At 43.1% G+C, this 15,757-nt stretch overlaps 1 protein-coding gene across 1 annotated transcript in view; it reads right to left on the reverse strand.

The window, feature by feature from the left end:
• Window positions 1-6,494: 6,494 nt before the first annotated feature.
• SUCLG1 (succinate-CoA ligase GDP/ADP-forming subunit alpha) overlaps window positions 6,495-15,757 on the reverse strand; it is a 54,403-nt gene continuing 45,140 nt past the window's right edge. Inside the window, exons 5-9 of the mRNA XM_068105942.2 lie at window positions 15,168-15,225; window positions 14,728-14,811; window positions 14,201-14,352; window positions 13,840-14,028; window positions 6,495-7,874 (exon numbers count right to left, since the gene is read on the reverse strand). Of these exons, the coding sequence (XP_067962043.1) occupies window positions 7,848-7,874; window positions 13,840-14,028; window positions 14,201-14,352; window positions 14,728-14,811; window positions 15,168-15,225 (510 nt within the window). The 3' untranslated portion in view covers window positions 6,495-7,847. The remainder of the gene's footprint in view (window positions 7,875-13,839; window positions 14,029-14,200; window positions 14,353-14,727; window positions 14,812-15,167; window positions 15,226-15,757) is intronic.

Consider the following 15,757-nt stretch of genomic DNA (forward strand, 5'->3'; position numbering starts at 1 on the left):
ACCATAGCCTTACCTGAACAGCTTCCACCAGACGTCTTCACACCTCGATAAATAATCTCAACCGACACAGGTTTAAAATGTACAAGAATAAATGCCGGATTTATTAAAAGAAATGCAGGTAATACAAAATAATGCACGGTAAATAAAATCTTAAATGGGACGTCCCCGCACACAGACAAAGGGGAAGATAACTGAACATAAACATGTTTGGTTATTCAATTGCACAGCTCGACTCGACCGGTGCGTCTAGTCGGGACTCGTCCAGGCCCCGAGCGCGCAGACTGGACGCGGCTCCGTTCTTGGTGGGAAAGTGCGCTCGTTCGTTGGCACGAGTAGGCCTCAGTCCGCCCTCGTTTCACTAGGCCGCGCACTTTGGAGCGAAGTAGGCCTTCCGCGCAAAGCGAACAGCAGGCGTGCAGCACGCTCTTCAACCCCGTGCTCATCCACCCATCCTCCACACGGAAAACCGCAGTTCCCGGGCCACGGCTCTGCCTCCTCATGACCACCAGCAAGATCTCCAAACACGGCCGTTCACGATCACTTCCTTGAGCCCGAGAGCAAAATGCCACCGTTCGTACGAGGTTCAGGGCGAGAATGCACAAGAGCAACCAATAACAGTCAGAGCGTTCTGAACTCCCCACGCGAAGAGGACAAAATGTCGGGAACACAGTCTTTTGTTCCTCGGGCTCCAACGTCATCTCCACATGTCTCCGTCCCGACCCTATCAGCCAGTTCCATCTCACCCTTACCCGTCCTTTTAATCAAACCCCACCCAATCACGGTTCCTCGGGGTGTGGCCTCACAGATCTTTTGTCCCGTGTGCTTCCAAAGTCAGGGTTGTTAGCACCAGTGCTTCATGCATGATTTCCGGTGGCTTTTTAATTAGTGAGCTTAATGGGGAGTCGATTGTGTGGCTTGGTCTTGCCGATTCTCACTTGATTGCGTGCCTATGGTGTGGTGCCAAAAGGGACATAGGAATAAAGTACAGAGGCAACGACATACAGGGGATAAATTACCCATAATCTCTTAACTAATAAACATACCCCACTCCTAGTAATGGGTACGAAGGTGCACTTACATGACACACGGTCTACCGGATCCATACTTATAGTACATCGAGGTGGTTCTACTTCTTCGTGACAGTCGGAGCACACTAATCTATACACTCTACCTGGTCTATGGTATCACTACCCCCTGCAAATGTAATATATGCACGTCCGCTCTTCACAAATTGGTTGGTCAGCTGACCTGATGCCACCCACAATTGTAACCTGAAATACTTAACCCAAATTACCCAGAGGACCCAAAAGACCTCCCCGCCACCAAAACTACCGTCCCCCCTGGGAGGACCCAAAATATCCTGATGACACTAAAGACCCAGAGGACCCAAAAATTTGTAAGGCTGAGGCTTCAGACTTTGGCATGCTCACGCAGCTGTACCGTCAAATAAACTGTTCCAACCAGTCATTTTGACGGACTTTTCTACGAGTACAGTATAACCAAGCTTAGCAGAATTCCATTGTTGCATTTCCTCCTTTCCTATTCCATACACCGCTCCTTTCCTATTCCATCTCCAGGCGCTGCATGACGTCATCTCCAGGCAACGAAGGGGACCCAGCAATGACGCAAGCTGAAAGGGAGTACTCAGTTTTCACTCCAGTTTCTTGTTGTTGTTTGTTTTGTTTTTTGTTTTTGTTTTTTTTGTATACTGAATCGAGGCTCGTGAAAGAGCTAACATTTATTTCACAAACAAATCAACCAGACAAACAAAACACACAAAGAGGGAGCGGAAGACAAGATGGGGAGAGAAGGGGAAGCACACAACCACAACATTTGAGAGCAGGGAGAAGTGTGGGAGGGAGAGAGCTTGGGGGCAGGAGGCGTGGGAGGGGGAGGGCGGGGGGGAGAGGTATAAAACACAAGGGGACCGAAATTAGCGGGGGTAGAAAAGATCAAGGTTTTGGATGGGGGAGGATAAGAGATGGTGGTGAACAGCTGTTTTAAAGACCTGGAGGGTGCAGTGGGATTGAAGAGAGCGAGGGAGTTTGTTCCAGAGGCGGGAGAAAAGAGGAATGAAGGAGTGAAGGTGAGCAGAAAATCTTGATTTTGGCAGTTTAACCATAAGAGGGTTGCAGGCAGATCTTGTGCGACCTGTAGGAATATTTGGGGGACATAGCCCAGAGAGGGCTGGGGGGGCAAGGCCAGAGAGGAGTCGGTAGAAGACGGAAAGACCACCAACCTGCCTGCGGTGAGTGAGTGAAAGGCCCTTGGAGTTAGCTTCATCGCGGGAGATTCCAATGATTCTGAACGCTTTGGTTTCAACAGCGTGAAGACGGGCTAGGTGTGAGGCAGGAGCACCAGACCAGAGGGGAGAGCAGTATTCCATAGAGATTTCTTGATTCCATAGAGATTCCATAGAGCAGTATTCTTGTGAAGGTATATTGGTTGGTCTTGTGCGTTACTTGGCAAAACAAAAAAAAATTGACAAGTATGTTGATCACTCCGGTTTGTGTGTTTGTTAGTGTGTTTTTTGTCTGTCCGCTCACTTATACTTGTCTACAGGTCACAATTTTAAACCGATATTCACGAAACTTCACCAAATGATACAGTTCGTGGTCCAACAAAATCCTACATAATTTTGAGGTCAAAAGGTCAACATAGGCCAAAGCTCAACAACGATTTCAAATTCCTAAAATCCTCAATTTTCATCCGACTTGAAACTTGAATATGATTTGCATATCAGCTTAATGAAACCAACCACTCACTATTTTTGAGGTCAAGATAAGCCGAATTTCTAAAATTGTCAATTTTCATCCGATTAACTTGAGATTTGAAGATGATATGCATATCTGGTCACCGAATTCAACCCCCAACAATTTGAGGTCAACATAGGCCAGATTTCTAAAATCTTCAATTTTCATCCGATTGACTTGGAAATTTGAATAGGATTTGCATATTAGCTTACGGAAACCAACCACCAACTACTTTTGAGGTCAACATAGGCCAAATTTCTAAAATTGACAATTTTAATCTGATTAACTCAACTTGAATAAGATTTGCATATCAGGTCACATAATTCAACCACCAATAATTATTTGTGAAGTCAAAAGGATGCTCGACCGAGTGCCATTCTACTTTGTTCTATTTTACCAAGTGTCTCTCCATGAGTGATTTTTAATTCTGTCTGTTTGTCTGTCTGTCTGTATGTCAGTCACCATCAGGTCACAATTTTCAACCAAACTTCAACAAAAGCAAGAAGCCTATTGTTTTTGGGGTCAAAAGTTCAATAGGTCAACATAGGTCAAAGGTTACCAACTGTCAGATTTTTTAAATCCTCATTTTTCATCCGATTGACTTCAAATGTGAAGAGGATTTGCATATTTGGTCACTGACATCAACCACCAATTATATTTTAGGTCAACATAGGCCAAATTTCTAAAATCCTCAATTTTCATCCGATTGACTTGAAATTTGAAGAGGATTTGCATACCAGGTCACTAAATTCAACCATCAATTATTTGTGAGGTCAACATCGGCCATAGGGTCAACATAGGCCAAAGGTTAACAACTGCGATGGAGCTTCTAAAATCTTCAATTTTCATCCAATTGACTTGAAATTCGAAGAGGATTTGCATATCTGGTCACTGAAATCAACCACCAAGTATTTTTGAGGTCAACATAGGCCAAAAAGTCTACATCGGCCCAATTTCTACAATCCTCAATTTTCATCCAATTAACTTGAAATTTGAAGAGGATTTGCATATCTGGTCACTGAATTCAACCCCCAACTATTTTTGAGGTCAAAGGCCAAAAGGTCAACATAGGCCGGATTAGTAAAATCCTCAATTTTCATCCGATTGACTTGTAATTTTAAGAGTATATGCATACCAGGTCACTGAATTCAATGACAAATTATTTTTGAGGACATCATAGGCCAACAATTTATTTTCGGGAAGTCGCAAGTATCGTGCTATGAATGATCGTTTTTAAGGCCATTTTCCCCCGCTGGAGCGGGGGTTAGCCTTGCGGGCCCCATGACAATCATGGTTCCCTGTTTGAGGCAATGTTTTTATGGCCAGATGCCGTTCCTGACGCCATCCCTTGGTCACGCTCTTACGATGCGCAGGGATACGGTGTACCTATTCTAAACCGGGGTACACACCGGGATCATTCATCCAAGCAAGCTGGTACTCAATTTGCCGACCTCGGAAGGATGACAGGCTGAGTCAACCCCCCTGGCGTTAATTCAGCGATCGACCGGGATTCGAACCCAGGATCCTAGGATCCCAAGCCGGCACCCTGACCGCTAAGCCAACACCAGGCTTATGCACCAGGCTTATGCACAAATATGCTATGCACAACATATTTCTTGTTTTCTTGTTTGTCCGGGCAATATCTCAGCCATCCTTTGAACACGGAAGTTGACATTTCGGCATAATAGTGAGCAAGTGCTTTGGCAAAAAAAGGTATTTTTTGTTTTTAGATGAATCAATCAGTTGATTATTTAATTAATTATTATCGGTTCATTAAGTACTTATTTATTTCCTTTCTCATCTACCCATTATCTCAGGCACCTTTTGAGTTAGGAAGCTGATATTGGGACATGCCAATGACCAAGTGATTTGTCTATAAAGGATATTTTTGATTTATTCATTAATCAGTTAATCGATTAATCAATTAATTTTTATTTTTTTCAATTAATGACTTGTTTAATACATTTTCAAAAAGTTACAGCTTCGGATGAAGCACTGGTGGTTTAGGTGTGCTATTAGCGAATTGATTAAGAAAATTTTATGACCATTATTTATTGATTTTAATTATGCAATTAATCAATAAATTATTGTACACCTCTCCCTCCCAATACAGTCTCTATGAGCTGCACGACGGTATTGCTGAAGGCGCTCCGGCAATGCCGTGCTGAAGGATATTTCTTTATTTGGCATTGGGGCAGTGCACTTTGAATGTATCTGTACTTGCATATAGATTATGTTCATGACAAAGCGTGGACACCACCTGGTGGTGGAGACAAGTAATGCATAACTGCCCCTGTCCTGTACTATGAATCCCACCCGGCATGCATCAATGACACCCATAAGAGGAGGTGGGAGTATTACGTGTTTGGGTAGAGGAGCAGCCCCCCTGTGTTGTATACATATTATATAAAGGCCCCACATCTTCACACTGTGCTGTGTGGATACAAGAATGGAGTCAGCTATTAATTAGAGAGAATGCCATGGAGATGTCCCATGAGCATGGGTTCCCAGCACACGGGTGCTTTTCAGCACACGTTATTGTCGGGAAGGCCAAGGAGAGTTAATGACCTGTCTTTCACGAATAAGTTGGCCAGTACTGATGTTCGATTGAAGGTGGCAGGGTGCCCAGCGAGAACTTCCCTAGTCTTCACTAATGACACCATGGGATCTCTAACGTGCACCAACGACCATAGCTAGTATATGGAACATCTACATTAACATCTCATAGATGACGCGCACATTGATGCATCACCCTGCATGTGAATCACCTGGGTGGCCGTTAATATCCAAGTTGAGATTGAAACCCAGGCTGGTTACAGCTAGAGGGTATATATTATATTCGTATATAAAATACATAATTTGATTCCAGCAGGAGTCAGTGAGTTAAAATGCAGTCCAGTGTATTGAGGTGCCATATAATGAAGCGTGCCTTCTTTTTATCTGGCTGGCCTATGCAATTCCACCTGTTCCATTTTAAAATATCACACAGCAACTTTTTCAGAGGATACATATACACCAATACCAGATAACTAGAATCGGTCGTGTAATGGTAGAGCAGCCACTCTGAGTCTGGTAGGTCGGCGGTTCAGACCCCAGCCGAGTCACACCAAACAACCTGGAAAAATGGTGCATGCAGTTTCCTTGCTTGACGTTCAGCATTTAAAAGGATAAAAACATGGCCAATCCCAATAGGTTGGCATCCATTTCTCTTCAGGAAATGCACCAATGATTGTTGTGAAAAAGCAGCGCCATTGTTGTGACATCGCTGGTACCCAGAGTTCTCTGGGAAGTGACGGCGCACACCTCAAATTCAGTGGCTCTGTCTGTCTTGTCTAACAATCTGGTGTTGTCGGTATGTTCGTCTGTATGTCAATGTGTGTGTGGCAGCTCTCCACCACGAGCCTTATATCCTGTAAAAAAAAGCTCAAAACACCTGTGTGGGTCAAATGTTGGGTGATGCCCCCAGGCCCTTGCATCTTTTGAACTCCTCGTCCATCTAACCTCTAAGCAAATGTGAGCCTCCAACAAAGTAAAATCACATCTTCAGACATGTGTACTGTTCAAGTAGTAAAATCCCTCCGCCATTCACCAAAGCATTTGACAGCAAACATCCTCGAGATGAAAAATTCCCAACATTATCCTATTAAGAAATTCTAACGAATTACCAGCTTAGTGCTCCCACCAGCATAGCATCCTGTACACTGCCACATTATGCCTGCACAGCAGCAGAACCACCTCGTGGACAGCAGAGAGTACCTTTAATCAATATACTGATCAGGAGTACATGTTACACATTCATGTCGTAAACGTTTCTCCAACAAGATTAAATCAACGGTGTTGCAAAACGTTTTTTGTTCAATATCATTGCTAACGTAGTGGTCCATATAGTATACATTGATGGCAAGTTAAGCCGGTCAAACACTGTGGTCATTCGTCCATACGATTTCAAGGCAATTCGCCTCCGTCTCACTGGGGTGCAACCCAAGAGTCGCCTCGGGTTTGCATCACAATCGACCGTACGTTTGCTTGGATTAAATTATTCCACAAATGACTTCTCTCGCCGCTCGAGCACTGGAATCGGTGCTGAGTATGATGTCCTACAACATAAGCAAGGCCAGTGAGGAAATGTCACACATTTGATATCTCTTGAGGCAGGGTTGGTAAAGCTGTCTGTGAGGGTTTAGTAGAGCCGTCTGCAAAAAACTAATAAATAAGCAAACACATTCAATCATCGTATGCCATGTCCAATTAGTTAAGAGTTGGCTGCCCATAAAGCATTGGCCCAACGTTTACACAAACCGGCTGGCGTGGACCGACGCTTGACTAAGAATCACCACTGAGCAAACATGCTAATTCAACCAAAACCCTGCGAGAGAAATGCAACATGGCTTTACACCCACTTGACCATCAAATTGCTCGAGAACCATCCACACGCTTCTGGTTCAAAAATTTAAACTGGAATATGAAAATGCAGAAAAAAATCATGCCAATACATTTAAAATTCGCTTGGAAAAGGCTTCTGGTTTGCACGAGTGGGTGCCTGTAATGCTGGCAATACCTCCTGAATAATTGTGCAGGGTACGCATGGACGCGTCCGCGCAGTATGTGGTTGAGTTTGGAGATGCAATTATTGACTCACGTAACTTGTAACACATGAAGACATGTAAACATCATGCAAGAGGTAAAGGGCAATGAAGCCTCAGCAGGTGCGGCTGTGGCTATATCAAAAGCAGCTCAACAATCTGTATAATCATGTGATGCATAAAGCGCGACTCCAAGCCATCCTGGTCAAGTGTTGGCCTCAAAAGGATGAGAATTACACCCGTTTGACCTCCACTTCCGAAGACAAGTAGCCAAATTGGTTTTGTGCCACACACAGGAATAATAAAAATAAAATCGAAACTTGTAAAGCATCATTCTTATCATCACACTAAGATGTGGCGTCATGCCAAAACAGGCAAGTGCATAACACTTTTATTGGGTGAAGTTAAACAAACGCCGGTAACCGTTGCCTCGTCTCACGTAAAAGAGCCGCATTTCTTAAGCACGCAACAATTGATGGAATCACATGTATTTGGTATTGGTCGTCAGACGTCACAGCATCTTCATTTTCTCGAACTCCTACGAATGTAAAAATATATATATACACATTAAAAAAAAAAAAAAAAAAAAACCTGCTGAGTACAACAAATAAAATCGGATAATCCTTCATATTTAATTTTTAATTTCATTCCATATTTGCATTTTACAATATTGCACACAACACACATGCTGTATGCCTTAAGGCCTTTCAAAATAGCAGAGAATAAACTTTATATATCGTCAGTAAGATGGCATCGAAAACAACTTGAGAATCATTAATTTTGGTGGGCAAGTTTGGATTTTATTATTTTGTATGCAGCCCGGGGCTGCTGGTTGCATCGTCGCTGGGAGTGCTGTGCCACTGATGCAGTGGCCCGTTTCCAGAAGCCGGTACTCATTTAACGGCATGGCAGGTGCTCAAATTCAAGACATGAAGATCTTAAGCCAGCCTCCTTTGCTGTTAAGCCGAACACCAAGGCTTGGCTGCCAAGCTTGGAGAGATTATTCCAAATCATCTTCCATAGGTCATACTCCGTCTGTTACAAAATCAGCCAACATCACTGCATTGTTAAAAAAAAAAAAAAAGGTGCAAAAACTGATCCTTTTAACTACAGACCTTTCAGCTTACTTCCAATCAGCAGAAATGTCATGGCATCAAACATTACAGTTAATATGAAATCTTTCCTTTTCTCCAACAACCTCATCTCACATCACCAATTCGGATTCAGACCAGGTCACTTTACCCTGGACATGCTGCTTCTACTCACCAAACAATGGATGGAGGCCCTCAATGTCAGACATTAGATCATGGCCGTCTCTCTGGACATATCTCGTGCTTTCGATACAGTCTGGCATTGTGCCTTACTGTCCAAAGTATCTACCTATGGCATCCGAGGCAAACTCCACACATGGATTGCTTACTTCCTCGACTCTCGTAGCAAACGTGTGGCTCGCAATGCAATCATTTCATCTCGTCTCCCTGTCAAGGCTGGAGTGCTCCAAGGCAGTGTTCTAGGCCAGTCCTATTCCAAATCCTCATAAACAACTTCTCTGACTCTGGAAAATCCTCCTTATCCAATTGCTGATTACTCCATTCTCTGCCATGAAATCACTCATCCTTCAGACAGGCAGGCTACAGCCTGTTCCCCATCTTCAGACCTTGACAAAATCACAAGCTGGTCAAACACTGAATGCTTTCAATCCCGACAAAGCACACACTCTCAATATTTCTCACTCCAAAAGCAACGTCTGGCAACGTTTGGTGGTGGAGGTAAAGAGAATATAAATACTAAAATGCAATTTAACATACCCAGAAATTAAATGAACAAATGACCAGCCCTCAAATTAAAAGATATGACAAAACAGTTACATAAAAACTCCAGGAAAGAGCAGTTGAAAAGGCAATCGATTGGAATGAATGGGAAAAATCCTTTGATTTAATCCCAAAGGCAGACTGGACCAATGAGAAATTACGCAATATCCATTGGAATTGAGAATGAAAAGCAAGAGGAAGTAAAGTAAAAAGTAAAGAGTTATTTATCGAGTGGGCAAAAACAAGGCTCCTTTTGGTTCTCCCGAGTTTCCTTGTAAGCACGCCATGCAATTGACAAGCAGGAGCAGACGTCGATTATTCCTTTGACACGGGAGAGATAAAACTAAGAGCCATTTGCCAAACCAAATTGCATGTCTTGGAGCGAAGTTGCAAACGCTGATCAAAATCAGTTGGACCACAATTGACAGTGGATTTGTGCCGTTGATGCATCAATGGATTCTGGGATTAGCTTGCAAAATATGGCTTAAAGTCCATATTTTCAGCATTATGTAATAAACATCTAAATAAAAGATGGCCTTTTTGATCAATGCCACCTGAAATTGTAGGTTTATGATGCTGGATGGTCAGGTGGGAGGTTTAATGCAAGTAAACATCCTTTTTTAGACAGTGCAAATGCAAGTGGATTATAGGAAGGATTGTATGCAAGCGAATGCTTACAGGTCAGAATCCTATTGAAACTCCATTTCGGGTGATTATTTTGCTAATCAAACTGTGAATGCTGATCAGGTTTAATGATTTCTCTATCCAAAGTTGACATGCTGGGGCTTTTTTTGTATAAAGAGTCAGGGCTGGTGAAAAAGATAACATTACACACGAGAACAGGCACGGACCCATAAAACATACAATAAACAAGCATTCTGAGTATTGCGCTGCAATACATGTCCCCTACCAAAGTTCAAAGTGCCATAACTTTGTCAAAAATGATCGAATATGCAAATTTATGCACGGTTGATGCTGGTTTTCAAACTTGATCTGAGGTATGCTGAGACACATGTGTGTCATGCCTCGCCTCGTTGATAAGCCTGCAAGGTCACTCCGTGGAGCAGCCTGCACGTATTGCACTGTGTGAATTATATAATTACCAACTCACGGTCTGATGTACGAGCGATTCAAGAGATATCCATTTTTTTTAATATTTCCGTTTAATTAACGATATCTGCCAAACCACGTGCCCTATCGCAAATTCCAAAAGGACATTTTAGTGCTGAACAGATCTGTGAAGTTTCCCCTCGATTGGATCAAAAATGAGGGAGGAGCTCGGTTTTAAAGGTTCATGCTTAAAAACATCATAACTCTGAAACCATGTGACGCATGACGTCATGCTCGCTGACTTTTTTGCTCGTAATGGGTATGCGATTCTGCCTGCAAAGTTTGGCCTCGATCTGTTCAGCCATTGCAGAGAAAAAGGGGTTTTCGTGGTTTTCACGAAAAACATTATGGCGGCCGAACCACGTGACCTGTGACGTCATAATTACCATTAAAATATTCTACAGACCGAGTCCCCCCTACGGTGAAAATTTGATCTCAATCGGTCCAATTTATTGCAGAGAAAATGGTTTTTAAAGGAAATTAAAACTTAAAATGGCACCGAGTTAAGGAGCATCAGAATTATCAGAATTACCAAAGTCCAAAGTGCCATAACTTTGTCAAAAATGATCGAAACGTCGTGAAGTTCGAACTTGATCTGTAACTTATCACGAGGAAGCCATGTACCAAGTTTGAAATCATTAGCATTAAGAGTTTCGAAAAAAAGTCCGGAAAACTGTTCTTTGCGTGACGGACTGACAGACTGACGGACTGACGGCGTGCAAACCTATAGTCCCCTCCGGTTTACACCGGTCGGGGACTAATACAGGGAGCGGGAGACAAGTGGGGGAGAGAGAAGAAAACATACAAGCACAACAACAGTTGAGAACAGGGACGTCGGTAGATCTGTCAAAGGGAGAGTGGAGGCCGGTGGGGAGGGCGTGGGGTGGGGGGGGGGGGGGAGGGGTGGAGGGGTTGGAGGGGAGGGAAGGGAACGTGGCATAAAACAAATTGACACAACTAAGAATTTCAGAAAAGAAGTTGCAGATTGAAAGAGGTGGATTTGGGGTGTTTTAACAAGGGTAGAAAAGATCAAGTTTTTGGATTTGGTAAGATAAGAGATGGTGGTGAACAGCTGTTTTGAAGACCTGGAGGGAGCAGTGGGATTGAAGAGAGTGTGGGAGTTTGTTCCAGAGGCCGGAGAAAAGAGGAATGAAAGAGTGACTTCCTCACCAATGAAAGGTGAGCATCGAGTCTTGATTTTGGCAGTTTCAGCAAAAGAGGGTTGCTGGCATTTCTTGTGTGTCCTGCAGGGACATTTGGGGGACAGAGCACAGACAGAACAGGGCGAGCTAGGCTGGAGAGGAGTCGGTAGTAGACAAAGACCACCAACCTGCCTGCGGTGAGTGAGAGAAAGGCCCTTAGAATCAGCTTCATCATGGGAGATTCCATTGACTCTGAAAGCTTTGGTTTCTGCAGCGTGAAGCCGAGCTAGGTGCGAGGCAAGAGCACCAGCCCAGAGGGGAGAACAGTATTCAATTGAGCTGCAGATGAAAGCCTTGTATGTGGTGAGGAGCTCAGGTGTGCCAAGGAAGGACTTCGCATGATGGAGGATGCCCAGACGGCAACTGGCTTTGGAGGCCAGCTTGGAAATGTGGATTCCCCAGGACAGATCATGGCAGATAGTGAGACCCAAAAGCTTGAGTGACAGAACTTCTTGGAGAGGACTGTTGAGAAAGTAGATGGGAGGGTTGTCCATACTCTCACATAGTGAGAGTGTGAGATTTGCCAGGATTGAAAGACATGTTCCACTTGTTTGAGCAGTTTGTGATATTGTCCAGGTCTGTAGAGAGTGAAGAGGCTGCAGACTGCCGATCTGAGGGTTGAAATATGGTGCTGCAGAGAGTGGAGTCATCAGCAAAGAGATAGAGAGGATTTTCCAGAGAGTCAGAGAGATCATTAATGAAGACCAGAAAAAGCACAGGGCCCAGAACACTGCCTTGGGGAACTCCAGCCTGGACAGGAAGGGGAGATGAGAGAATTCCATTCAGGGCCACAGGTTGACTGTGACCAGAGAGGAAGTTGGCAAGTCATGTATGGAGGTTTCCATGGATACCTTTGGAGGAGAGTTTGGTGAGCAGAGCGGGGTGCCAGACCGTATTGAAGGCACGATATATGTCAAGGGAGACGGCTCTGAATTCCTGTTTGACATTGAGGACCTCCATCCATTATTGAGAGCAGAAGCAACATGTCCAGAGTAGAGTGACCTGGTCTGAATCGAAATTGATGATCCAAGATCAAGCCATTGGAGAAGAGGAAGGATTTGATGTCAGAAGCGATGATGGATTCCATGACCTTGCTGATGATTGGGAGCAGGCCGATTGGTCTGTAGTTACAAGGATCTGTTTTTTGCCCCTTTGTTGCATAAAGCGGTAATGTTGGCTGATTTCCAAGCAGATGGCAGATGACCTTGAGCAAAAGATAAGGTGAAGAGAACAGAGAGCGGGTGTGAAAAAGCGGCAGAGCAGGATTTTCGGACCAGTGGGCTGAAGCCACCTGGTCCAGTTGCAGAATTAGAGTCGAGGTTTGATATAAACTTCTCCTCCTTGTCAGGAGAGAACGGCAGAGTCCTGGAGCAGCTGGGTACGACTGGGTAAGGTGGATGCAGAGCAAGATGAGTTTGGGACACAAGATTTTGAGGCAAACACAGAGTTGAGGCATTCGGCTTTTTCACGTGCAGTGTCAGTTGTGTAGCCTTTTGAAGTAAGGGAGGGGATGGAGGGGCAGCAAACACCAGAAACAGATTTGACCAGATGCCACCAGGATTTGGAGGAGAGAGCCAGGTTTGAGAGTTCAGTCTTGAGAGTAGAGAGATATCGTTAACACAACAATGGAATAATATTTCTCATATCACTTGAACAAAATTTAAGTGTATGTCTCAGCAAATATTTTCAATTTGAAAATGTGCAAATAGTCCCCAAAAATAGGAATGTTTGAAAAGTAAGCAAAAACAGCTGTTTTAAGAGCAAAACAGCAATATACTCGTATATATGCATATAATATATATATATCTATATATATATATCTATATATATATATCTATATATATATATCTATATATATATCTATATATCTATATATATATATATCAGGCTAATGTCTGTCTGGCTTTCTGTCCCACCATGAAACATGGAAATGCTCTTCGTGGGAGAAAAAAAAGCTTGAGTGACAGAACTTCTGCTTCTGAAGCTGTTTCAAATTCATCCAAACCTAAGGGAAAATTTAAATTCTTTTCAATCAGACAAAAACAAAATGAATCCTGGCAATGTATAGGCAACAGACTACCGCCTCGATCGCTGCAGATTATTTTTTGCTGTTAAGATTGTTGTTAAGATTGCTGTTAAGATTTTTTGCTGTTAAGATTAAGATTTTAAGATTAAGATTAAGATTTTTGCTGTTAAGATTTTTGAGCTTTCAACGAGTGCAAAAATAAAAGGCTTCCATCTTCTTTTTCTCGTTTTTATACCGTGGTATTTTTACCATGGGCTTCTGCTAATCAATATTAAAAGGTCAATCAATGCTTGTCAATCGGAATTTTAAAAAATTTCATCAATAACCCTAAAATATACAGGAATGAAGCCCCACCTTATACATCATGCTGCCTAGTTGTGCAGGAGACTTGCTGATCAGAACACCAGCAGATTGCAAGGCCTCAATCTTTTCTTTGGCACCGCCCTTCCCACCCGCTATGATGGCTCCTGCATGGCCCATGCGCCGACCCGGTGGTGCAGTCAGGCCAGCGATGAAGGAGACAACAGGCTTGGCGTTAGAGCCCTGAGGAAATTATCGTGCAACCGGGCAACCAAGGTGGGTGGGGTGGTTTGTGGGGAGATAACAAAACATTTGAATGTAAAAGTTTCACCCTAAGGACATCAACAGAAAATAATGAAGCCCTTGAAGATGGCTCAACAATTGCATGGGTTTACCACAATGTGTGCGCACTCACAGTGTTGTGCTTCTTGAGGAATTCTGCAGCATTTTCTTCAGCTCCACCACCGATCTCTCCAATCAGAATTATGCCCTCGGTATAGGGATCATTGAGGAACACGTCCAGGCAGTCAATAAAGTTTGTCCCATTGAACGGGTCACCCCCAATACCTGCATGCCAAAAAGGGAATAATCCGTAAAATGATCTGTTGCAGTATGCGCGCGCATGCACACACCATTACAGATATGTCAAAAGAACAAAAAAAAGCTCTTAAGAATAAGTGAATGACATTGGATGTTGTTACTTTTCATACAGAAAGAAAAACTTGAAACTCTTAATAGACTACTTTTGGTCAAACCTGCTGTAGAAGCAACTGCTTGTTACAGCTGTTAAGCAACCAAATCTAGAAATGTGGAACAATGAAGTATGAAAGCATTTTTTTTTCTGTTTTAAAATACACATTCAATAAGTCGCTTTATCACGGCCGAGCGGTCGATGCAAAAATGGAATATAAAAAAGGAGGCAGAAAATATGTTTCCACGCACCAACGCACAGGGACTGGCCCAATCCAACTTGTGTGGTTTGGTATACTGCCTCATATGTCAAAGTCCCAGACCGAGACACGATGCCTGGCAAAACAAAGCGACGGAAGTAACCATTAGTGCAGAACAAAAATAAATAAAGAAGAATTTCAGAGAAGTAATCCTGAATACACAATTTACAAGTTAAAAGCGACATTGTCCATTGATTTAAGCAGGTGATCAATTCAGGCTGAAAGGCATCACCATTTTACAGGGAAGGTGACAAGGCAATTTTTTATTTTTTTTAATATCAATTCTTGAAAATGGTATTTTTAAAAATCTGCCGTATATTTAAATAGTGCAGTAATCCAAAACATTTTTGTCAACTAATCATCAATTTTATCACTTTCTGCAAATAAAACATTTGCACCAAGGGCATATCGAAGGCTCGAAAGACGTCTCACCAATGCGTCCCTTCTTGTGGATGTGTCCTGGCATTATACCGATCTTGCACTCGTTTGGCTGCACAGACGTGGCGAGATAGTCATCAAACAAAGGGATGAGTAAACACTCGTAGGCAATTAAATTGGTGTACATTTGAACTGTTGCTCATATGCAGCCTGCTTGCATCATTTTCTGGAAGATATTTCTGGAAGTGCTGCTGATGCAATGCCCCGTTACCAGTAAGCTGATACCTTGCCGGCCTTAGAAGGATGACAGGCTCAGTCAACCCACTTGGTGTTATTTAAAAAGCATGACAGGGACTCAAACTCAGGACCATAAGATCTCAAGACAACCACGTTAACCGTTAAGCCAACACCAGGCTTAAATTTGAACTGAACTACGAGCACAACTAATGTTTGCAGATTATTGCTTTCTGCTCTCAATTACAAAGGATTCACTGCTTCACGAATGCACAAATTGCACCAACGATCGTTTCTTCCATGCTTCAGTTACAGTCAACATGCTGTGGAACCAATTTGCCATTCTTGCAAAGATAAAAATAGTCAGAAAAAAAAAAACATCAATTTGGCCTCGGCAATCAGATACGAAA

This window comes from Myxine glutinosa, chromosome 2 (genome assembly GCF_964187855.1).
Source record: "Myxine glutinosa chromosome 2, kmMyxGlut1.1, whole genome shotgun sequence".
NCBI classification, from domain to species: domain Eukaryota; kingdom Metazoa; phylum Chordata; class Myxini; order Myxiniformes; family Myxinidae; genus Myxine; species Myxine glutinosa.